Source organism: Trachemys scripta, chromosome 24 (assembly GCF_013100865.1).
Source record: "Trachemys scripta elegans isolate TJP31775 chromosome 24, CAS_Tse_1.0, whole genome shotgun sequence".
Lineage (NCBI taxonomy): Eukaryota > Metazoa > Chordata > Testudines > Emydidae > Trachemys > Trachemys scripta.
Window position 1 is genome coordinate 786,984 of NC_048321.1, and position 25,011 is coordinate 811,994.

The window sequence follows — 25,011 nt, forward strand, 5'->3', positions numbered from 1 at the left end:
TGAGGGGCTCAGAGCTGGGGTAGAGGGTTGGGGTGCAGGGGGATGTGGGGGTGAGGGTTCCAGCTGGGGGTACAGGCTCTGGGGTGGCGCTGGGGGTGAGGGGCTCAGAGCTGGGGCAGAGGGTTGGGGGGCAGGGAGGTGAGGGCTCTGGCTGGGGCTGCAGGGTCTGGGGATGAGAGGTTTGGGGTGCAGGCTGCCCTGGGCTATGGCGGGGAGAGAGGACTCCCCACAGCAGTACCTGGGCTGGGGAGTAGAGGCACCTCTCCCCGCCGCAGCAGCTCCAGTCCGGGGCGGGGGCGGGGCGTCGAAGCAGATCCGGGGCTGGGGGAGGGGCATCTCTCCCCGCCATTGCCTGCGCGGCACTTCATAGGCTGCTGTGCGGCCGCGCGGCTTACAGGGAACTTAGGCCCTCCCCCACCCCTCGCAGCACAGCGCCCCCTAGCGCCACACGGGGAGGTCTCCCAGCCTTGGCCGCCGGGGAGGTCTCCCATCCATGCCCTGGCCCGGCTTAGCAGGAGGGCGGATCCCACCTGGACATGACGAGCTCGGCCGTTGCCCATCCCATGGCTGCCACCATGATCTTGTACTCGCCCTTCCCCGCGTTCCTCGACATCACCAGGTGCAGCCCCACCAGGTCAGCCAGGTCCACCGTGGCCTTCATGAACTCCTGGGGAATACGAGGGGTTAAACGGTGCCCCTCACTCCCGACCCGCAGCCCCCTGCTAGCCCAGCCCTGGGCTCTGCCCCCCCGCACCCAAGTTGAACTTACCCCCACAAAATCGTAAGCCCCAGCTCCACCCTCCCAGGTGGGAAAGAAAGTGGCCAAGAACAGCATCTGGAATGAAAAGCAACAAGAGATGATACAACATCACAGCAACGGGCCAAACATGCCTCAGACCAGGTCAATAGGCCCATGTAGTCTCTCACTCCCCTCCCAGAGCCAGGGAGAGAACCCAGGAGTCCTGGCTCCAACCCCGCCGCCCCTGCCCCCCGCTCTAACCCCTAGACCCCACTCCCCACCCAGAGCCAGGGAGAGAACCCAGGAGTCCTGGCTCCCAGCCCTGAGGTTGGTGATAGACGCACCCCTCACCTTGCAGAGCTGGACAAAGAGGTAGGTAGCCCCAGCTTGGACGCATCTCCAGAAAGCGTTATACTCCGACCTGCGGGGAAGGGGGGAGAGATCAGCTGGGGGCATGTGGAGGGGCCCCCCAGTGATGTTCCCAACCCAGGACAATCCAACCCCTCCCCCCACAGCCACCCCTGCAGTCCCAGGAGCAAAAGTAAGTTCATGGCAGAAGGAGGAATCCACTAGCCCAAACAATGCGGGGGTGTCACCAAGCCCTCGATTCACGATAGGATCAGTCCCATGTGCCCATCTACCCTGGTATCCCGCCCACCACCCCACTCTGTCCCAGGGGCCCATCTACCCCAGTGTCCCGTCCCCACCCCGCTCAGCCCCCAGGGGACCATCTACCCTGATATCCCACCCCACTCGGCCCATCCACTCCGGTATCCCACCCACCAACCCACTCAGCCCCATGTGCCCATCTACCCTGGTATCCCGCCCACCACCCTGCTCAGCCCCATAGGCCCCCATCCATCCCAGTATCCTGCCCCACTCTGCCCCAGGGGCCCATCTACACCAGTGTCCCGTCCCCACCCCGCTCAGCACCAGGGGCCCATCTACCCCAGTACCCCACCCCACAGGCAGTATCCCCAGCCCTCCCACCACCCAGGAGCATCACTGCACCCCAAACCCTGCCTCCCCAGCTGGGCAGAGCCCCTGCCCGGAAGTACAGACCCCAGACCAGGCACTCACAGGCCGCTGCACTTGTAGGTGATGAAGTAGGGGAAATAGGCCAGCGCGAAGCAGTTGCCAAAGTGGAAGAGGGTCATGGCTGCGCTGGCGCCAGGATCAGTGTGAGGGTGGGGTAGGGGGGCCCGTCTGGCACCGCCCAGATCCTGCCTGGGGAGAATGACAGGGATAGAACCCAGGAGTCCTGGCTCCCAGCCCCCCCGGCTCTAACCCACCAGACCCCACACCCCTCCCGGGGGCAGGGAGAGAACCCAGGAGTCCTGGCTCTCAGACCCGCTGCCCTAACCCAAAGACCCCCCCCCCCAGCGCCTTCCCCCCCACTACACCCCACACAACCCCGGGTCAGGGATAGAACCTAGGAGTCCTGGCTCCCCGCCCCTCCGAACCAGGAACAGAACCCAGGAGTCCGGGCTCCCAGCCCCCGATACTCACTAGACCCCACCAGTCCCTAGCACATGCGCCGCAATGAGCAGCAAGGTGGATTGGCTCTTGCCCTGCCCCAGTGCACTCTGGGAGCTGTAGTTACTAGTTTCCCTTAGACCAGCCTTTCTATTGGCCTAACTGGGTAATTGGACTACAACACCCATGATGCAACGCGCACCCAGGTGGTCTGGGAGCAAAGCACTATGGGAATCAGACACGGTTACAGTACAATCGAACTACATCTCCCATGAGGCTGTGCACCCAGTATGGCGAGCGGGGCAGCATGGGAGTTGTAGTCACTCGTTCACTGGACTACATTTCCCGTGATGCAGCAAGCGCTGGCAGCAGTGCACTATGGGAGCTGTAGTCTTCCAGCTAGCTTGCATAGCAATAAGGACTTCAGATCCCCACCATGCATGGGGAGGCATTAATAATAGTAGGGTGTAGTTGGTTTGAGAAGGGGAGGGGGAGGGGGAAGTCAGGACTCCTGGGTTCTATGCAGGGAGGGGGGTCTGGTGGTTAGAGCGGGGGATGACGACCGGGAGCCAGGACTCCTGGGTTCCATCCCCGGCACTGGAAGTGGAGTGGAATTCTGCCTACACTCCACATCCTGAAGCTAAAGGGGTCTGTGGAAGCCACATCCAGGGGACAATAATGGGTTAAACAATCATTTCCCCTTCCCCCGCCCCCCATAAGTGGCTCAATCCCGGCCCGCCTGGCAGATGTTCCTCACTGCTGCATCCTGCGTCTCTAAGGGTTTCCCTGCCTTTGTGCCTAATCCCATTGCATAAGCGGCTGGGATTTTCTCTGAGCCCTTTATCCGGAGCTGGGATGGGAGGGTGGCAGAGGCACGGTCCCCTGCCACCGCCCCTCTGGTTAGATCCACGCCCTGACTCTTTTCAAATAGATCCCTCCCAGCAGGCTGCCATAAATCCCTAGCTGGAGTCAGGGCTGCCCCGCTGTCTGTGCTGCACGGGGAAGGGTGCGGGGCTCTGCCCTGGCAGTCAGGACTGCCCCTGATGTCCCAGCACAGCTCAAGGGGGCGCTGTGCTGCAGGGGGTGGGGTGGGGGGCTCTCCCCTGGCAGCTGGCTGGCCCTGGTTCATTATTCAGTTTTGCCACAGGCTGCTTTTGTGACCTTAGGAGAGTCACTGCATCTCTTGGGGCCATAGTTTGCCTGTCAGTACGATGGGCACCGTAATCATCCCTTTCTATGGAGATTGTGACATCTAGGGCCAGGGATTGGCTCTGGACAGTGCCTGGCCTGACGGGGCCCTGATCTCAGCTGGGGCAGGACCTGTCTCTCGCTGTGTCTGGGCAGCACCCGGCGCGACGGGGCCCTAATCTCAGCTGGGGCAGGGGCTGTCTCTCGCTGTGTGTCTGGGCAGCGCCCGGCACGACAGGGCCCTGATCTCAGCTGGGGCAGGACCTGTGTCTGGGCAAGGTCCGGCCCACTGGCATCTCATCTGCAGCCTCTAGCTGCTCCCAGAACCCAAGTCCCCAGATACCGATGCCCCAGCTGGGTCACCCCACTGCAGCTTCACACGGGCGCTACAGGGCTGGCGGCTAGTATTGGACTTTCCCAACCGGCCGAGAGGTCTGAGGCTAGGCCCCGCGTTGCCGTCTCTGCATCCTGCGTCCCCGCCGCTGCTCCACACGCCCTGGCTGGTGTCCTCAGCCTCGCTTCCCGCTGACGTCAGCTCCTAAGTGGATCACATGCAGCCTGAGAGCCGAAGGCTGATGCCACGCAGGGTGACCTTGCTGAAGAAGGGGCTCTTCCTCCCCATCATAGCCACATTGGCCACTGGGGGGCAGCCTTGGGTTGCCATTTGAATCAGCTCACCTGACCTAGATTTGAAGAGGAAAATAATAGGACAGCTGGGTTGTGGTCTAGTGGTTAGAGCAGGGAAGCTGGGCACCAGGACTCCTGGGTTCTAGCCCCACTTGTGGGGAGTGGGGTCTAGTGGTTAGAGCAGGAGGAGGGCTTTGCTAACCCCAGCTTGTGTTCTCCCGGAGAAGGCACCGGTGTTAGGGGGAAGGTCCAGTCATGCTGGGTTACTCAGGAATTTCACACACAGGAGGAACTGCTGCTACTTCCCCTTCTAAGGGAAAGTAAATGGATGTTGCAGGCAGTGAAAGCAAGTGCCGGTGGGTAAGGAGGATGGGGTTGTGGGGAGCAGCAGATGGGGTTTTCAGAGATCTAGCTTATAAGCCCCACTATCACTCCCATCCTCCAGAAGCCCTTTGCCTTCTGTGACTCAGTTTCCCTTCTATCATACATGGGTAATAGATCTGAGCTATGGTGCTTTGTCTACCCCACCCCTGACTCCCCTTCTCTATCACCTCAACCACCAGCTGCTTGTCTTCTCTTCCAAGGCTGTTCCTGGCCTGTTGTGTGCCCCCCACCCTCAGGGAGCTGTCACCCCCTTCTCTGCTGCCAGCCTTCATCACCTCCTAGTTAAATTTTTCAAACCAGACCCCACTGTAGGCCCCAGGCCAGCCCCAGAGCCACATTATCTGGGTGCATAGGTTGCCATACCCACAGTGGGTCACTCCTGGGTCAGTGTTGCTTTGTAGCAGCTGTAGTTTCCTTATATAGTTAGATTATAGGATTGCGTTTTTGTGCTGAGCAGATCAGTAACTGTTTCCTATCTTTTAGCCCAACCTAGGAATAAACTGTCAGTTTTCACCATCCCAGGAAATAAATAGTGGTGAACGCTGGGGATCTGTACAGGGACCAGTGCTGTTCAACGTATTCCCAGCTGACTGGGAAAAGGGGTAAAGACTGAGGTGTCAAAGTTTGCAAGCAATACAGTTACTCGGGCTGGGGAAGTCCAAAGTTGCTGATGAAGAGTTACAAAGGGACATCGCTGCACTAAGTAAGACGAGGATAAGTGAAATTCAATGTTGATAAATGCAAAGGAAGGCACAGGGGAAAACAATCCCCATGCTACCTACAAAATGATGGAGCCTCACTTGCTGTCACTGCTCATGAAAGGTCAGGTAGGCATTGTGGATAGTCCCCTGAGGGCAGCAGCTGTCAGAAAGCTAACAAGTGTTAGGAACCCTTAGGAAAGGAAGAGACAGTCAGACAGAAAATATACCCCCACCGTATAAATCCATGGTACCTTGAATACTGGGTGCAGTTCTGTGCCCCACCTCAAAACAAAAATTAGAAGTGGAAAAAGCTGCCGAGAAGGGCAACAAAAATGATTAGAAATATGGAACAGCTTGTGTGTGTGCAGAGATTGAAAACACTTGGACTGCTCAGCTTAGAAACAAGGTGACTGAGGGGGAAAATGACAATCTATGAAATCATGAACAGTGTGGAGAAGAGTTATGGGCAGGGACAACACTAAGAACTTGGTCACTATGAAGAGAGCAGGCAGCAGGTGTCAGACAAGCGTAAATACTTCCTTCACCCAACAGCCAGCCAGCCTGGGGAACTCACTGCCAGGGGGATGCTGGGAAGGCCAAAATTATAACTGGGTTCCAAAGAGAACTAGTTAAGTTCAGAGGATAGGGCCCTTGAGGGCTCTTAGCCAAGATGGTCCAGGACAAAACCTCATGCTCTACGTGTCCCTAAAGCTCATGGCCAGCAGCCAGGACTGGATCACTCTGGAACGGCCTTGTTCTGTTCATTCCCTATGAAGCCTCTGCTCTGGCCCTGGGCAGAGAACAGGATACTGGGCTGGATGGACCACTGGTCTTCCTACGCATGGTCATACTGGGTATTGAAGTGCTTACTACAGTGAGGTCCTGGCAGCAGGCTGGAGCAGAATTCCTCTGCAGCCACCAGGAAAGGTGGAGATATCAAGACTCTAGGGTTGCACGTCTGGGCTGCTGTTTTCCAAAGGCGCTGCAGGCTGTGATCCAGGGGGCACAGGCTGGCTACTGGCCTTTTTACACTTTGGGAACAGCGCCTCGGCTACACCCAACACTACAGCTTAGAAGCAGGGGGTGTTTTCTGGGCACGCACTGGCATTTCAACATGTGGGTGCCCCAGCCTCTGGAGGGGACATGCTAGGAAAGCACACACCAAGCGCAAGGGGCCCAGCCGCTGTCAAGACCCAGCAGCCTGCTTTAGGCCAGAATGGCCCTTGGCCAAGATGGTGACATGCCAAGCTAGACATAATGGAGACCTTGATGGAGAATCTGCAACAGCTCATCGACTGTTGCCGAGCAACAAGACAAGGCCCTGAATGGCTCCATTCAGAGATCAGGTGTGGACAAGCCCCTGCCCTGGCTGTGGGGAGGTAGGGACTGCTGGCCTCCAGGCTCTAGAAGGAGGTCATTATGAAGCACCTGAAGGCCGCACTATCAACAATGCTTTAATTTCTCCACCCCACCATGGTAGGACACCCTTGGCCCTAGCCACCAAGATCTGGTCCAACCCCTTGCACAGAGAAAAGACCAGACAGCAGCTGTCAATACAGATCCCAATCCCGTGGACCATTGGTTGTCTACAGGCAGGTGACAAACATTCAGCAGAGAAACAAGCAGTTAGAGAGGTGGCCCCCATGAAAAACCTGCAGCTATGTGGTTTGCAGATCAAGACCCTGCTAGAGCCTCTTCAGGACCTACTTTGTGCTTAAGGCACTGTCTGGGCTTTGCCTCAGTTTCCCCTCCTCCTCATGTATTTAGGCTTGGCTCTTTGGGGCAGGGATCATGTGTGCAGCACCTGGCACTACCGCCCTGTTTGAGAGGAGGTGCTACTGCACTACATTTGCAGTCCTTGAGGACTACACAGATAGTCTAGCTCTGAAGCCATGATGGCATTTGGGCCCAGGCTTCAAAAGCAGGTGGGAATAAAGGATCTGGACAATTTCACCCACATTTCCGCAACTTTAAGTGGCTTTTATTTCCAACACTTATGAAATCTCAATGACACTACCGCCACAGACCACTACTAACCCAGGGCTAGACTCCTTCCCCTGGGGGAGGCGTTGGTGCAGTTTTCTGGTTAGGCGCACGCAGGCCACTGAGAGAGCAGGATTCACACACGCACACGGACACGCACGAAGGTTTACGGGGACAGACGAGGCGCAGCGTTTGGGGCCGTGTGGTTGAAGCATTAAGATAGGATGGATCTCGTGGCCAAATATGTCTAGAGGGGGTGAGGCGGATTCTTCAGATGGCCTGGAATGTATGTGGGACAGGCGCTCAGTTCTCCTTGGTGTACATGTGACTCAGGAGGTCTGCAACACGGTTACTGTAGCCATATTCGTTGTCATACCTACAGGAAGAGAAGAGGGACAAGTTCAGCTCTCAGCCACCTCACACACCAAGTGGACATCTCTGACCACAAAGGAGACCCTCCCAACTGGATGTTCCCACACAACCTCTAGGGGGCTCCTGGTTTCCCATCCCTATTGCCTCAGCCACTGGTCCAGAGGCCTATAGGCCTCTGGACCAATCGAGGATGGTTAGAAGGTGGCAGAGGACCTTGTGCTTAAGGCACTGACTGGGACTCAGGAGATCTGGGTTTGTTCCTCAGTCTTCCTGTGTGATCTCTGGCATATCCCCTGTTCTCCACCTGGAGCTTAGCTCCAGGGACAGTTACCTCACTCGATCTGGACTGAGACCTTCAGATTTAGCCAGTCGTTCACCCAAAGGTCTTCAGTTGGGTTACGGGGCCCTTTGTGCATGGAACTAGGCTAAGGTGCTCCAAGCATACTCTACAGCTGGGGGGAACCCAGATGCCTCATGCCAGGCAAGTGAGATGCAAAATAGAACCTGCTGGTTCTTGACCCACTCTGGAAAGTGGTCATTGGACTCCTAGAAGGCTGGGGTGGAGGAGTCCAGCATACTCAAGAGAGGCTGGTTTTCAAACCCCTCCCTCTGCCAGGCCTTACCAGGAGATGAGCTTCACAAAGTTATCATTGAGGGAGATCCCAGCTCCAGCGTCAAAGATGGAGGAATGGCTGTCGCCGATGAAATCAGAAGAGACCACCTGCAAGTGAGGGGGGCATGCATCAGGATTGGCTATTGGGGGCATTTGGCTTTAGTTAGAAAGATGCAGGAGCAGGGGAAGAAGTGTGTAGGGGCCAGTTCAGTAGGAGGCCTGCCTCCCTTGGCCAGAGGTCCCCAGAAGCAACTTTGATTGCACCATAGGCTACACATCAAGATTTAACAGGGCTGAAGGCCGAGACTATTAGATTAGTCTTACCATTGGTCTAGCACAGGCCACAGAATGTCACCGTTACCCCCATACTCAACCCAAGGACTTCAGACAGACTACAGCATTTCAGTCCTCAGGAGACAACTGTTACATGCCACCAGCAGAGAATAGGAGAGACTGAGATGCCACCAATGCCTGAGGACCCATCCATGGCAGGGAACTGGGTTGACAAGACCTGCCCAGATCTATGCCCCATGCTGGGGAGGAAGGTGAAAAATGTAAGTCCCTGCCAATTTGATGGGGTTGGGGGAAGGGGAAGATTCCTTCCTGACCCCAAATGCAGTCATCAGTTTGACCCCAAGCATGTGAAGATGCCAGGCAGACATTTCAAAAGGGATTCTCTGGCCCACCAGCCTGGAGTCCCAGCTGATGTTTCAGAGGAAATGAGAAGGCCCAGATTACATCCAAAAATTCCTTCTTGATCCCTTCACGCAACCAGCTAAAGCACTGAATGGCAAATCCCCAGAAGGCCTAGAAGAATCAGTAGCAACACGCCAGGCCAATGCGTACCAGCGTGCTGCCCCCATGAGCAGGCCCCATACAGCTCTGTGGATACAGAGCTGGCGTTTGTTATGTGCTCCCCTCCACTCAGACCCAAGCAACGCTTGATGTCATCTGCGGCCAGCGCTTTCCCTACCAAGGAGGTTCTGCCAGCTCTGCTAACATCCCACTGCTTCATTAGCATGGTTCATCTTCCATGCCCTTCAGACTAGGCAACTGGCTGATGTGCTGCATGTGGGCACCAGTTGAGACAGGAAGTGAACCTATACTGAGATGTGCAGAGGGAGGGTAACGAGCTCAGCAAGCAGGAGTCTGGCTAGGGTATTGGAGTCACCCCCACCCCTGTTCAGGTCTCACCATGGGTTAGTTACTCCAAGTAGCCAGGGTCTGTCGCACCTAATCACAGACCACCTTCAGGGGAAGGATGCTCAGTGGTTAGAGGGACTGGCCTGGCTTCAACTCCCAGCTGGGCCAGACACTATGTATCTCAGTTTCCCATCTGCAAGATGGACAAAAGCTCTTTCATACTTCAGGGGTCTTGCAAGAAGAAATGTGTGGAAGATGGTGAGGTGCCCAGACACTATGGAGATGGGCCCGATAGGTCCTCCTGCTTCAGTAACACTCTGCACAGCACTACTCTGGTGTATCCATCAGCACTAACTCACTCCCACTTCTGGCATCAGAGCACCCCCCTAGCAAGGCATGGGGGTCAGCATGGGTAACGGCTCAGATCTCAGCATGCTGCTTTGGCCTCCCCACCCTGAGCCCAACCTTGCTGCCAGCACTCAAGATGGCCACTCCCATTCCCTGCTCACCTCATCTTCTGTGTACCCCAGGATCCCAGCCATGGGGCCCTCGGAAGCCTTCTTCATGGCCTCTTTGATTTCAGCATAGGTCGCCGGCTTGGCAAGGCGGCAGGTTAGGTCCACGACGGAGACGTCAGAGACAGGCACACGGAACGCCATGCCGGTGAGCTTCCTGTGAGGAGGGAAGTTCAGCCAATGAGAGAACCAGCTAGGACGGCCTGTAAGCAAGACATTGATGCTCTAGAAAACTAGTCTGTGGTTCCGGCATTGGACCCCCAAAGGCAGACCCCCAGACCCTCCCAACAGAGATGTGGTGTTTTGGGTTTTGCTTAGCGAACACTGCTAGCTTGTCAGCCACCATGAATGGTACAAGCTTCTACACAGATGTGGTTTGCCCATCCCCATGGCCACCTCTAGGAGCCAGAGAGTTTCTCTCCCAGCCACCATCCGGCCTGTGGGATGTTGCCCAGCCACCTGGGGCAGGATTGCTACTGGGAGGCCTAGGCCAGAGACCTCTCCTGCTGCCTGCTCTGAGTCATGGCCCATACCCGTTCAGCTCTGGGATGACCTTGCCAACTGCTTTGGCAGCACCAGTGGATGCTGGGATGATGTTCTGGTGGGCGCCCCTTCCGTCGCGCCAGGCCTTGGCAGAGGGTCCATCCACAGTTTTTTGTGTGGCAGTGTAGGCATGCACTGTGGTCTGAAGGTCGAGAGGAGAAGCATGTTTATGAGCTGGTAGAAGCTAGACAGACAGTCACCTGTTCCTGCACACAGGCAAGCTGCTGGGGGTTGACAGCACACAGGAGACTTACCATGAGTCCTTCCACAATGCCAAAGTTGTCATGGATCACCTTGGCCAGAGGCGCCAGGCAGTTGGTGGTGCAGGAGGCATTGCTACATGGGGAGAGAAGGGAGACAGATTGATGTCTAGGAAACACCTGCTACTGGAGGAGTGCCAGTAGCCTGCCTAGCCAAGTTCCCATTCCCATCACCACCTCCATTTCTCCCTGGTGTAGGGGAGACTATAGAAACCATGCCAATTAGGATAGTCTTTGCTCACATGTCGAGGTGGAAGCCCACCTGCCCTCCTCTTGAGGAGACAATCTTCCAGCACAAGCTGTCTATAGGCCTCTTGCTTCCCAAATGTATGGCACAAGTGGCTAAATTCTTGTCACAGGCCCTTTCCTCAGGCACATGTCCCCAAAACGGAGGCTCTCAAACATCCCTCTGACCCTGAAGAGCAGATCCATACGCTCATCTCTCCTTGGCCACGTACAAGGCAGCCAAACTCAGGAGATCACTCCAAGCCAGTCTGGGGAGCAACTCAGAAAGCTGTCTCATCCCACTATCAAACCCTCCCCCCCCACCCCCGAGATGTTGGGGGGGGAGGCAGGCCTTACCTGACAATTGTCATGCTGGATGGGTCATACTTGTCCTCATTGACACCCATGACGAACATGGGAGCATCAGGGGAGGGGGCGCTCACCACCACTCGCTTGGCTCCACCTTGTATATGGGCCTGTGGAAGAGGAGGCTAATCACGGAGGATCCTGCTATGCAGAAGGCCAGGCCAACATCACCTAGGTCTGCTAGTGCCCAATGATGGAGGACTCCATCACACCAAGGTCTTGGATGAAGGCTGCCCAGGAGAATGGCATCCCAGGCAGAGCCAGGCTGTCCTAGCCCTGTAGTGGCTCCGCTTGTTAGCCACAGGTTCTCATGGAATTCCCAGTCAAGGATGACTAGCAGGTGTCTGAGCCCCACATGCCAGTCAGACATGGGCCTGTAGCTCCTGTACCAAGCTAGGTAGCTCAGACACTCACCGAAGCTTTGTCAATGCTGAGGAAGACTCCGGTGGACTCGACAACGTAGAGAGCTCCTGCGTCACCCCAGGGAATCTCACTGGGCTTCATGCTGTAACAGACAGACCAGGGTTACAGGGTCACCAAGGGCTGGCTACTTCCAGGTCAATGCACATGTTCAAGCCCAGATGAGGACTCAGTCCCAATTCCATACAGCTTGAGGGAGTGGAGTGGGACCCCCAGCCTCCAAGGACCCCGATACACCAGCCCCTTGGCACCCAACTCTTCCTTTGACAATCTGTCATTTCTAGGGTGACCTAGAGCTACTGCTGAGTGGAGACACATCAGCAATCTGGAGGAAGGCTGGTCTTCTGATTTCAAGGCACTGGACAGAGATTCAAGATCTAGATTCAACTGCCAGCTCCACCAGACTCCCTGAGCAGCCAGGCACTAGATCTGTGACTCAGTACAGATTTACAGGTTGGGGGTGGGGGGGGGGGGGAGGAGGGGAACTATTCCCCCTTGCTCACAGGGGGCTGGGGAAAAAAGCTCATTAGTACTTGGGAGGCAGACACCACAATGATGGGCTGCACACAAGTATCTAGAGATCACTGCATCGCTCTGTCAGGTCCACTCACCATCCCTTCATTCGCACTAGCATGATCCTTCAGAGGTCCAGACCCCTGGCTCTTACCCACTAGATGCTAGGCTCTCATCTCCTAAATTGAGCTGGATTCTGAGGGGACTTCTCATCTAGTCTGGCCTGTGTAACAGGCCAGAGAATTTCACCCTGTACTGAGACCAATCACTTTTGATTTGGCGTGAAGCCAGACTGACGTGTCCAGCTAGCCATGCTCTCAGCTCAACCCGACGGGCTTCAGAGTCGGGGAGGTGCCTCCGTCTTGAAGTGAAGCAGGCAGGTCTAGTGATGCAGGAGGCAGACTAGGACATCTGGGCTCTGCTAGACTGGCATGAGTCTCAAGTAGCTACCCTGTTTCCCCAAAAATAAGACAGTGTCTTATATTAATTTTTGCTCCCAAAGATGCGCTAGGTCTTATTTTCAGGGGATGTCTTATTTTTTCAGAAATGAAAAATGCCTTATTATCGGTGGATGCCTTATTATCAGGGAGGTCTTATTATCAGGGGGATGCCTTATATTACAACGAGAGGCAAAACTGTAAGTAGGCCTTATTTTCGGAGGATGTCTTATTTTCGGGGAAACAGGGTATATGGGAAAGCTGTTATTTCTCTAGACAGTGCTGAAGGATGCGGTGTCCAGGAGTTGCTGTCTGTACACTGCAATGCTACCACCTCTGAAGTGGCACATGGCAGCTGATTGAATGCCAATGCTAGTTTCCTGTCCTAGACTATGTACAGGAAGTTACTACAGCCAGCTGAAACTGGATTTTTAGCCTAACAGTCAGAATGCTGGAGTGATGCCACCATGGTGCAGAAAGGCTGTCAGGAAGCAATGCTCAGTGCCTCAGTCTCCCCAGCTAGCCAACAGAAGACAGCCCTCCAGCAATTTGGCAACCATTAGCACTGCTCCACTGTCGAAGGACCATCAATTCCTGCAGCACCATGCACGAGGCTCAGAAGTCTCCCCTCCCAGTGTTGAGCAGACTGGCCCTGCTTAGCTGGCAAGATCCCAAGCACTATGCCAGTGATGAGGTGCCAGGTGCTAGCCCGCACCCTGTGCTACACAAGAACGGCCAGACTGGGTCAGACCAAAAGGTCCAGTATCCTGTCTGCCGACAGCGGTCGGTGCCAGATGCCCCAGAGGGAATGAACAGAACAGGTAATCAAGTGATCCATCCTGGTGAACAGAGGCTAGGGACCACCATCCCTGCCCATGCTGGCTAGCAGCCATTGATGGGTCATGGAGGGTAGGTCCATTCAGCTCCCCCTACTCACCACTGGAACACCGAGATCTCACTGCCGTCCACCACCAGCTTGCCATCTTCAGCCTTCACCTCGCCGCTGTAGCGCCCATGAGTGGAGTCATACTTGAACATGTACACCTGAGAGGGGACAGCGCGTCAGCCTAGCAGCCCAAGCCTTTGTGGAGTTACCCTAGGCAACTGCTGTCATTCAGCAGGGGAATCTCCCTAACGGATCAACTCTGCTTCCATCAACTGCAAAAGGTTAAAGCCAGTTCTCTTCAAGATGGGGACGGATCAGCAGCAAACCTCTGGCTGGGCGGTAGAGCAGCGAGCATTAAGACTATCCTCCAAGTAGATCCAGAGGAGGATACCGAACGAGGGGGCATCAGCCCAGAGGGCAGAAGAGCTGAGCTCCCTGGAAGCTAAGGGGTCTGGGGCCTTTAGAGTCCTAGCACTGAGCAATCAAACCCAACAGTGACGGCAGGATGGGTCCTATACAAAGCTGGGTGTCAGATGCAACGGCTCCTTCGCAGCCAGCGGTTGCTGTATATGCAAGGGCAAGAGAAAAAACCCCAAGTCTCCCAGCCAGCTTCCAAACTACAGGAGCTGGCTTGGACTGGAACACAAGGATCAAGTCCCAGGTCAGGCAGCTCAAAGGAAAGTTGGCCATGGCTGTGTGACCACGTGCACCCCATATTCACTGTATGGGGATAGAATTATTGCATGTTTTGTACAACGTCTGCCTTGTGAGGCATCAGTTTAAAAGGCTGGATCTGTTGAACATTAATACCCTGTTGGATTGGAGGTGCTGTCATTGTATGGGGAGCTGTGAAGCTCTGCTCTGTTGTGAAGTTGGAAGCACCCACACACAGGCTTTCAGGTACAACAATGAAGCTAGACAGTGCTAATGGCCCCATTAAAGGGAATCCACACGCCCAGGGACTATCTCAGGAATTGTTTACAACCAGAGGCTTCCCAGAGGGAGCACGTAGCCAATGGAGGATGCTGGGGGTGGGGGGGAGGAGGGGCACAGACCCTCACATCATGAGCAAAGATCTTTCTAGCAAACTGAAAGAAGCTGTAAGAGGGGAAGTGACATCACCAGTTTGCCTGGCTTCCCCTACAACACAACACCCGAGGAACAAAGACTGAACTGGGGAAAGGGGTCCCAAGCAGGACAGAAGAATTCCAGCCTGTGTATGCAAAAGCTGTAACCTGCTTTACTAGCTAACAGGGCGAGCCACTCCTTGATTCAAATCCTACCTGGTTTATAAAGCTTAGATTGCGTTTTTGTTTTATTTCATAGGTAATCTGCTTTGATCCGTACGCTCACTAAAATCTTCCTGTAGTTAATAAATCTGTTTTATATTTTTTACCTAGCAGAACACTGTTTTAGAAGTGTTTGGGGAATCTGCTCAGGAACAAAAAATGGTGCACTGTCCTCTCCACGTTGAGAGAGGGGCAGACTGGGTAATAAACTTATACCGGTCAGGCTTCTGACTAGGCCAAGACAGTACAGCTCTGGGGTCCTAGGCTGTGGAGCTGGGGGAACTGGCTGGAGCCTTTATTGTTAGTTCATGAGTGACTGAGGAGAAACATTCATGTAACTGCATCTGGGTGTGTCCCTACCTGTGTAGATGTCTGTCAATGCAGGACTGGGAAAGATCTGCAGCTTGGTACAGTCTCAGTGTGAGAGGGGACCCAGACTGGTATGTCAGAGGGCCCAGCGGTACCCCAGTTCCAGGCTGCACTCAAGGGAAGCCAGTCACAGGCTGAATGAGGCCCCTAGGTCCTCAGCTCCCATCACACACTGATGTGCCAGCTGGCCCATCCCACCCATGCCGCAATCACTATCTACATAGGGTTGAGGTTGGAGATTCTCAGTGTCCCTGGACTAACTGTGGGAGTCTGAGCTTCTGAGACATGCAGAAGAGTGTCGTAGGCAGGATAGTTTGGCCATTGGATTGAGGGGCGGTGAAGTTACCATGTAGTTGAGGTCAATGAAGGGGTCATTGATGGCCACCACTTTGAGTCCCTTCTCCAGGCAGGCTCGGAGGACCAGACGCCCGATACGGCCAAATCTGGAACAGGAATGTTAGTAGTTAGATCGATTCCTGTAGCCATACTCCCATCCAGGGAGCTAGTCATGAAGGGAAATCTCTTCCATGCTGGCCTTTGAACTTCCTTAGCCATTAAGAACCCCCCCCGGCCACATACTCGCAGTGCAGTCAATGGGAGCTCAGTCGGCAGGACTTCCCCATGACTGTCCAATCACTAGGACTTTAAGCTACCCCCTTAGCTTTGCATTCTAGTGGTGTCCCCTAGCTCTGATCTGGTAGTAGCACGAGCCAGCCGCCCTAACCACCTTGGAACAAGTTCCTCCATGAACTCCCCCTGACATCAATCCAGCAGCTGCAGGAGTTAAATGCTTCAAGATGACAGCCTGGTGACCCCTGAAGTCACCTCTGACTAAAAGCAAGAACTGCATCTGTGGGCTCAGTCATTCATTCAACACCACTACTGCTATGAATAAGCCGGGCTCTTCCTTGAAATTAAGATGGCTGCCAGTAAGTGTGGTTCTGATGACACCAAAGGGGCAAAGAGCCAGGTGCTATTTTGACTGCATGGTGTGTTCCCAGCCACTGGAGCTACAGGGAGTCACCGAGTGACTTGCAAAATGAGTGGAAGTGCCGCAAGGTTGATTTTACCATAGCTGCCTGTTACGGCCACCACTTCTTACTACACGCAGCAGAACTTTCCACTCCTGCTGCGCTGGGCAGCCTCACGTGTGCCACAGTAGCAGAGGCCTACAACTCCTGCCCTGTGGGCAGCATAAGGGGGAGTTTGGGGCCTTACCCATTAATTCCAACAGTGAGCTCAGCCATGACTGGTTCTACTGGTTTCTCTACTGGAGCCGGTTCCTCAACTTTCTCTGGTGCTTTCTCCGGAACAGACGGTTTTCGGGACTGGGAGACCTCAAGTCTGGAAGGAAAAGGGGGAATCAGAGCAGAGGCTAGGGCAGATGCCAGTATAAAGATAACAGCAGACAGGCCTTTTTGCAAGGGAAAACCACAGCTCCTTTAGAGCAACTGGGAACATGGGATTTGCCCAACTACATCAGTCCAGTGGGTCCATCCAGACCAGTATCCCAGTTCCCACCATGGCCTGTCTGAATTTCATTAGAGGAAGGTGCAAGAAAAGCCCCTTCGAGAGCAGTGATGGAATAGCCTGCCCATGGCAGGAAGTGTCTTCCTGACCTCCTTTAGAGGTTGAGGCTTATGCCCTGAAGTCTGAGGATTTACATCCCTTCCAAAAGCCTATTTTCAGAGGGTTTCTTAACTCTGGCTATTCTATGCCCTCTCAGCTCTTGGTCAAAGTGACCTCTTGTGGCACTGAGTTCCGCAGGCCAGAAGCATGGAACAAAAACATCTGATCAGTTCTAAGTGTTCTGCCTGTCACTCCCCTTGTTTGCACAGGGGAGAAGGTGAATGGCAGCACCCAAAAGGGACAGTCCCAATCCTTTCATTTTCATTACCCATCTCATGGTCCCTCTATTTCTGCTCTAACCTTTGAGATCCGCGTGATCCAGTCAAGGGCACCTAACTAACAATGCTGCTACACAAACAGTGTTTTACAGTAGTGCCTTGGGCTGATCCAAAAACAGGGCCCCATTGTGCTACGCACCATAAGAGCAGCAATCTGTGTGCCCTGAAGACCTTGGTTTCAACAAAATTCAATGTGCTCTATCCCATTCCTTACACACTAACACCATTTGCTTTCCAGGGGCTACTGCGCATTGAGCAAGAGTCTTGAGGCTTGTCCAGACAGGGGTAGTGGGTTCAGAATAATGTAGGGTGTGAATTTAAAGAATGGGAGCTATTCCAGAAATGTCCCCCCCAGGGAGCCAATTCCAGAGTAGCTTCACAGAGAGATAATCCAGACTAGCTTCTGCAGAACAGCTCCTTGTCAGTTTCCCCGTCGATGAATCCACAATGAGGCCCGGGACTATAAAGTGACATTATAGTCAAGATGCTGCCTCCTTTGTGTCGATCAGTCCCGGCTATCAGCCCTCCCCAGTAAGGTAAAGTTACACTAGTCAGCCTGCAGGTACAGCCGGGAAGCGTGAGCTGGATTCTACGCTGACTCGTGCACCAGAGTTTTTAACAAAGCCCCAGTGGAGGAGTCTGTTGCATTGGACAAGGAGACGCTTGCTTTACTCTGGGCATAGCTACACTGCAATCAGAGGTGTGACTGCAGCATGCGCAGGCCTACCTGATCTAGCTAGCGTGATGAACAGCAGCCGCAAAGCTGACGCAGCACAGACTAGCTACTCGAGTCCATACACAGGATCCCAGCTCACGCTGAGGTTTCACTGCTGTTATTTCAGCTAGCCAGATCAATGCTTAGGGCCCTACCAAATTCACAGCCATGAAAAACACGTCACGGACTATGAAATCTGGTCTTGCGTGCTTTTACCCTATACTATAGGGATTTCACGGGGAAGACCAGCGTGTCTAGAATTGGGGATCTTGACCCAAAATGGAGTTGTGGGGGAGGTCACAGTATTGCCACCCTTACTTCTGCACTGCCTTCAGAGTTAGGCAGCTAGAGAGCAGTGGCTGTTGGTCAGGTGCCCAGGTCTGAAGGCAGTGCCCTGCCAGCAGCAGCGCAGAAGTAAGAGTGGCAATACCACACCATGCCACCCTTACTTCAGTGCCACTGCCTGCAGAGCTGGGCAGCCGGAGAATGGCGGTTGCTGACTGAGGGCCCGGCTCTGCAGGGAGCAGCACTGAAATAAGGGTAGCACAATCCCCCTCCTACAATAACCTTGTGACACCCCCCCCCCCAGCTCCTTTTTGGGTCAGGATCCCTACAATTAGAACACAGATTTAAGTAGCTGAAATCATTAAATTTAGGACTTTTAAACCCTATAATATGAAACTGACCAAAATGGACTGTGAATTTGGTAGGGCCCTATCAATGCTGTATGCACTACAGTCACACCTCTGAGTGCTGTGTAGACATACCCAGATGGGACAGAGACTGAGGCCCATGCTTCAAGGGCTTAGATGCTAACAGAATACATAGAATATAGTCTACCGAATAGCCCTGCAAATTTACCCTGGGATCTGATCTCCTGGGATCAAGTCGTTTGCGAGATTAAAGTGCAGATCTGCTCTGCGTTTTGAAGGTCACTATCTGCTCCTACCAAGGCTGATCAAATCTTAGTTTAAAAGGGAAGCTGCAGTTATTTGCTCATCACTACACGCAGCTATAAAGGAGAGCAAGTCCCCAGAAATATACAGTCTCATAAGGCCAGAGTAAGGCCCACATGTATTTAAGTTCTCACTAAGATTCACTTAAATCAGAGCTTACCTGAAAACTTTGACACTAACAGATGATCCAACTGACTCCTGGCTCAACGGAGAGTTACAACGCTGCAGCATTTTGCTGGCTGCCCTAGCTACTGACTGGAGATACTGAAAACAGCGAGTTCAAGACACTTTTTAAAACTGATCTTTAACATAATCACTGGCTATACTGAGCTCTATGTTGCTATAACAGTTAGTGCGGGTCTCTTTCAGAGAAAGGACCCCAACAGTGAAGTCATTCTTACTTTCAGTTCCTTTGACCTTGGTTTAGTCCCTCATGGGGACACTAGCCCTGATCCTGCACAGCACTTGGGCCCCCCGTCTCCTGCAACGGCTACTCACGTGTTTATGTGCATGAAGCACATTCAGATGGAGCCTCCAGAGATGGGCTACTGGGCCTACATTCCATGATTTCAGGGGAGGCCTCTGTTTTGTCAGGGCAAAGTCAGCCCAGCAGAGGATTGCAGGAGAAGGGCTTGTGGGCTGAGCGCAGGCCTAGACCCAGAATGCCAACGTGACTGTAATTGACCCTGATCAAGTCAATTTCACCTTTAAGGGCTCAAGTCCTTCCCATTGTTCCCTGGCTTCAGGCAGGTTGGGGGCATCCTTGAGGGAGGTCTCACCCCCTCCAACTGAGCAGAGGATTCTGTGTGTGTGGGGGAGAAGGGGGCCCTTTCTGCAGACCCAGAGTCCCCACCCCCTCCCAGCACTGTGACTGGATGAGCCAGCTAGGACCTTCCCAGAGCAGGTTTCAGTGTTAATGCAACACAGAGATGCATGGGACATTACCCCTGCACCGCCACGCTATTGTTTCAGACTCCCTGCAGACTCAGATGCCGCCATGTCAATTGCGCTGGGGCATGTGCTTTCATGACCCAGAGCAATACAAGTGGAAGCTAAAGTCCAGCAGCCAGGTTATTAGGCAGGCGTATCAGAATGAGGCCTCCTAAAGTAGTGGAAATACACAACACACCAAGCCCCTGATCGCAAGGCCCATTTACATAGCCCGCTGCTTCCATCAGCTATAAATCCTGGTATGATGCTGCCATCCACCATCTTGCATCTGAATCCACAGAATATAGCATCAACCAGAAGATTCCCAGAGGCCCCACTCCACGACATCAGTTACAAGGTTAAATGGCAAAGGTGAATCTGGCATGAGGCCCCGCTGGGGTAGAAGAGAGCACTCCGCTTTGTGTTTACACTGAGCCCGAACCTTTTGAGAGCCAAGAAATCCTTCTGGGGTCTGCCCCTCAAAAAAAACACAGAAGAGCAAGTGATTCGTGCATCACAGGCCACTTCATTTCAGGGGCCAGTGCTTTTGGCAAGCAGTTTGAGTAGCACTCATCCCCAACCCTCGGTTCGACAGCCTCTTTCACCCAGGCCTCCCTCAGATACAGAAGCAGTGTGACAAGGGTTAGTGCAAGGGATTGGAAATCAGGGTTCCCAGGTTCTGGTACCAGTTGGCATGACCTTGTCCAAGGTCACACCAGGTTTGTGCCTCAGTTTCCCTATCTGTACAAGAGTGGGTGAATTCCCCATTTTAACTGGACTCCAGGTTTTAACAGAGCTAACAGCATATGACTGAGTCGTCCTGTCGCTTCAGGACTAGACAGTCTCAGACTCCCCCCAGGTATCAATTAAGTCACATACCAAGAAACTAAGGCAGAAATCACTAGCACTGACTGAATACAGTCCAGACGCCCTGACCCCCAGTGCCTACCCAAACCACTAACGGCACTGTCTAGGTCTTGCATGCTGCCAACCCCTCTGCCCCACAAAAATCACAGTAGGGACTGGGGCCTGCAGAGCAAAGATAAACACCCAGAAATATTATAGGCAAGCCAGCTGATCGCCTGTTTGGTTTCAAAAACTAGTCCAACAGCTAATCACAGATGCAGCAGATCAATGCAGGCAGGCAGAGGGTTTGGCCTGAGCCCTGATGGGGCAGGAATATCCAGCCACCACCAAAGAATTAAGCCAACCGTGGGAGGTCTGCAGTTCTGAGTGCACCGATTGCAAAGCTGGGGTGGGATTTATTGTAGAATTTGTCCCTCCCCTCCCCATCAGAATCCAGGAGGTTGTAAAATAAAATATCTAGGCAGCAGATGGCATTTCGCTTCAAGATGGCCAGTTCTGCAAGATGGACTCTGAGGCAGAGCATCACGTGAGGATCAGCTCCCAACACCCCACTTGCATTTTGGGGGAAGCATCACTTCCATTCCCAGCAGAGAGTCCATGGCCAGCTCTTTCACGCCACAGCTACTAGTCCTGAAATCTAAGACCATGTCTACATGATCACTTGTTTGGCAAAATGTGTGTCGCTCAGGGGTGTGAAAAAACCACCCCTCTGAGCAACACGAGTGCTCATGCCAGTGAAACTTGGGTGCACAGTACTAGGTCGGTGGGAGAGCTTCTCGTTTAAGTGGTTTTATTATGTCAACAGGAAAGCTCTCTCCTGTCAGCATAAAGCAGCTACACAAGCCATCTTACAGGGGCGCAGCTGCATCAGTACAGTTGTGCCGCTGTAAGCTCGCTAGTGTAGACATGGGTTAAGTGCTGCAGGAAGGGCCACCTAAGATGGCTGCAGCTTTGAACCCAATGGCTGTGCTGCCCAAGGAAGAGAAGGTGCAGAGGCTGTGCTGTTCTAGACACAAGAGGACTGGATCGCTCATTTCTGCAGCCTCATTGCAAAGCTACGCTTGCCACACACTAGGAGGGTCTGCATTTTGGCATGACTCATGAGAACCCCTTCTGTATCCTTGCACGCTCTGATCAGACATTTGTATTACCATAGCAACTAAGACTCCTCCTCATGGAGTAGGACCCCCTCGTGCTAGGTGTCCATCACCATGGCCCCTTTCACAGTTGCCCCAGCTGAATGGGGGAATACGTAGCAATGCGTTAGGGCCTACGCACAAAGGAATACAAGGGATCTTAAAGGCATACATCTGCACCAGCCCAGCTAAGGTTTTAACAGAACTAATGGCATACGACTGAGTCATCCTGTTGCTTCAGCACTCCAGTCGCCGACTCCTCTGGATATCGATTCAGCTTGATTCAAGATAAGCTGGCCGGTCTGTACTGGCCGCGGGGGGGAGGAAGATGTGGCTACTTCCACCCCACTGCAGGCATTCTACCGCAGTGACATTGAAAGGTCAGGACGCGGAACACCAAAACCAGACGAGAGCGCATTAGGCACACGCCACAGACACTGCCGTCTTCGCTCAGGCACAGGTACCCAGCGTCAAACCTCAGGGACTTTACAAGCATCATTTTATGAATGTGGAGAGCTGGGGAGATTAAATGACCTTGGAAGAGTCAGTAGCAGAACAGAACACAAGCCACCCGACTCCCTCTGCTTCCACCACTAGACCGCGTTGCCTCTGAGACAAGTGGCACTTGCCTTGGTACTTGTTCTGATCTCTAGGTTTCCTCAAGCACAAGAGCTGGTGTCTGCTTTCCCACGCCAGAGGACGCATCCAGTTTCATCTCTGGCAGACTTCCAGCAATCAAAGACAGGAAGTCTGCTCAGTTTAGATACCCACTCAGCACCACGGCCGAGGGTCACAAACATGCTCTATATGGACACCCCCTTTTTCTTCTGAAAGGAGGAGGCAGGAGAGAGAACAACTTGCTGGCTGCAGATGCTGATAGAGGCAAGAGTGCCTCCCTGGAGAGGAGCTATAAATGTACTTGGGTCTCGGGGGCCTGATGTATTACCTAGCACTTATCTGTACAAGTGTAGATCTCAAAGTGCTTTATATAAATTGCCTCAGTTTCCCCATCTGTGAAATGTGGGGGGGGGTAAAGAGGGGAAGTGACTTGCCCAAAGTAGCAGGACCTAGTGGATAGAGCACACAACTCTCTCCCCACTGTCTACACTAGGTCGCAACAGATCAGCATTGTAACCGTCAGTCTTGGGCAGGATTACAAAGCTGCTTCTCACCCTCCCACCAGCGGCTGATTTTAAGCTAGATGCCACACATGAATTAATAGGGAGAGCCCGCCTCTTCTGCAGAGGGGAGGGGCATGTGACATCGGTAGTGGTGCAATACAGCAGAGGCTGGGCAATAATATTGCAGTCTGTTCTCCGATGCAGGTGCAATTTTGCTGTGGGGAGCATGCCATCTCCTGCCTGTGCAACGGTTAGCCCCACCTAGATCACCTGGAGGGAGGGGAACAATAGAATCTCACTGGAAGTACTACAGTTCGGAAGGAAGCAGTTTAAATCTCTCCCTGGTCAGGGGATTTTCAGCACCCGCTGTCTAAGGCGTGCAACTGGAAGGACAAGCATGCTAGCAATAAAACGCTTCCCATATCAGAGGGGGCAGGGCACAGGAAGGGGAGCAGAGGGCCACTAGCCATGGAACAAGCAGCAAAGCAAATTCCCTGGAGGTGCTCTGGGCTGGGTTGGGGGGAGGGTCCAGCCAGCTCCAATCAGGCATATAAAAGAGGCTTGGAGGGATGAGGCCTCAAACAGGAGATGCAGCTGTGGCCCCAGGGTTTAGTCTCTTTTGAGTGGATTCTATTTTAATTAAGCAGCACAGAACCCACTTGATCTGATCAGCAGGGAGACTCTGCCCATAGAAGATCTCCCACATGGGGGAGGCGATGGGTGGTCCAAAAGAAGAGCAATGGATCTGCCCATCCCCCACAGAAGGACGGACTCATTTCTTGCATGACTGCAGGGGGTGACCAGAAAGTAAATCCCCCTAGGGCTGGGCCCTGCCCGGCCAGGAGGGGGAGGGGAGGTGATGCTACCAGAGTCTGATTAGAGTTTCCCCTGAAGTTGCCATGTTTCTAGAGAGATCCATGGTGCAAAGGCACCATCAGGTCAGTCTGCATCACCCCCCTCCCCTCCCCTCCACTTTGCAGACATCACCCCCTCAAACTGTCCCAAACACATGGAACTGCTCCCCAAGCAGATCCCTGCACTCCCCTCCCCTCCCCAGGGCACCCCGATTACCCCCACCTCAGAGCCGCATCCCTCCCTAACCAGACAGGGAACCCCCACCCCCCCACTCCCCAATGCACCCCTGGGCCCTCGGCCATTTACACTGCACCCTAGATGCTTGTTCCACTCCCATCCTACCCCTGGACACGACATCCCCGCCTCACAACCCCCTGCCTATACATAGTGCCCCAAGCTATGCCCCCCCCAGCCTCCCCCCCCATCTGCAGCATCCTCTGCCCCCCAGCTCCCCACAGCTGCAGTCCCTGCCCCACAGCCCCTCCAGTTCTGCCATTACTAACCCCCCTCCCAACTCCTCCACATGCTGCCCCTCACACCTCCTCTTGGCCCCTCTCCACATCACCCCCCATCTCCCCACCCCATGCAGCCACCAACTGCTCCAAATCCAGCCCCAAAGCCCTGCTGTTCACCGCAACACCCCCCCCAACTCGTCCTCCCCCCCCACTTCCCCAGCCCGCTCTGCCCAGCACCACAGCCAAACACAGGAACACAACCACTCACTCACAGCTCCCCATCCCCCCACCCCAGCTCGCACCCAATCCCCCCCCCCCAGCTCGCACCCAATCCCCCCACCCCAGCTCGCACCCAATCCCCCCACCCCAGCTCGCACCCAATCCCCCCACCCCAGCTCGCACCCAATCCCCCCACCCAGAGCCAACCACCCTCACCCCAAATCTAACCCCTGCTGTATCCCCCACAGCTTCTCCCCACCAGGAGCACCCCCCACCCCAACCCCACATACCCCATCTCCATCCCCCCCACCCATGGCCCCCCCCCCACCCCATATCCACCCCCCCAAGTCCAGCCCCCCCATCTCCCATATCCACCCCGCACCCCATATCCCATATCCACCCCCCACATCCAGCCCCAGCCCCTCCCCCACCCATGGCCACCCCCACCCCATATCCACACCCCCCAGCCCAGCCCCCCCACATCTCCATCCCCCCCATCCAGCCCCTCCCCCCATATCCAGCCCCACCACCCACAGCCATCCTCCCATTCACACCCAGCCCCCCAGGTCCATCCCCTGCCCCCCACCTCATATTCATCTCCCCCACCCCATGCCCCAAATCCATCCCCCCATATACACCCCCCACCCCATAGCCAGCCCCCCGGAACCAGCCCCTCCCCGTCACCTGCCGCGCCCCGCACCACGTACCCGGGGGTCTGGTGTCTGGATGGCGTCGAACGAAAGAAGCAGCCACTCAAACGCCCGTTTATATACTCCCCCGCCCCTCCCCTGCCACGCCTCC

General features: G+C 54.4%; 2 protein-coding genes across 3 annotated transcripts in view; both read right to left on the bottom strand.

The window, feature by feature from the left end:
- The window catches only part of TMEM147 (transmembrane protein 147), a 5,527-nt gene extending 2,845 nt beyond the window's left edge, over positions 1-2,682 (bottom strand). Inside the window, exons 1-5 of the mRNA XM_034756900.1 lie at positions 2,249-2,682; positions 1,820-1,966; positions 1,091-1,160; positions 770-835; positions 531-667 (exon numbers count right to left, since the gene is read on the bottom strand). Coding sequence (XP_034612791.1) covers positions 531-667; positions 770-835; positions 1,091-1,160; positions 1,820-1,896 — 350 coding nt within the window. The 5' untranslated portion in view covers positions 1,897-1,966; positions 2,249-2,682. The remainder of the gene's footprint in view (positions 1-530; positions 668-769; positions 836-1,090; positions 1,161-1,819; positions 1,967-2,248) is intronic.
- A 4,388-nt stretch (positions 2,683-7,070) lies between these two features.
- Positions 7,071-25,011, bottom strand: GAPDHS (glyceraldehyde-3-phosphate dehydrogenase, spermatogenic). Of its 2 annotated transcripts, none has more exons than XM_034756526.1 (11): positions 24,918-25,011; positions 16,268-16,393; positions 15,396-15,492; positions 13,443-13,549; positions 11,550-11,640; positions 11,127-11,245; positions 10,539-10,620; positions 10,275-10,426; positions 9,736-9,898; positions 8,094-8,191; positions 7,071-7,474 (listed from the first exon to the last, which is right to left on the bottom strand). In XM_034756526.1, exons 2-11 carry the CDS (start codon positions 16,294-16,296, stop codon positions 7,402-7,404), a joined length of 1,011 nt encoding a protein of 336 aa, XP_034612417.1. In that variant the 5' UTR covers positions 16,297-16,393; positions 24,918-25,011; the 3' UTR covers positions 7,071-7,401. The 2 variants fall into 2 exon arrangements, with proteins under 2 accessions (XP_034612417.1, XP_034612416.1); XM_034756525.1 differs by lacking the exon at positions 24,918-25,011 and adding an exon at positions 18,788-18,982.

Coding starts and splice junctions, on each gene's coding strand:
- GAPDHS (XM_034756525.1), bottom strand. CDS start 18,858: ATGCTGCAGCGTTGTAACTCTCCGTTGAGCCAGGAGTCAGTTGGATCA. Junction 10,621..11,126: donor TCCAGCATGACAATTGTCAG/GTAAGGCCTGCC, acceptor CTCCCCATGTAG/CAATGCCTCCTGCACCACCA. Junction 7,475..8,093: donor TTTGTGAAGCTCATCTCCTG/GTAAGGCCTGGC, acceptor CTCTTCCTGTAG/GTATGACAACGAATATGGCT.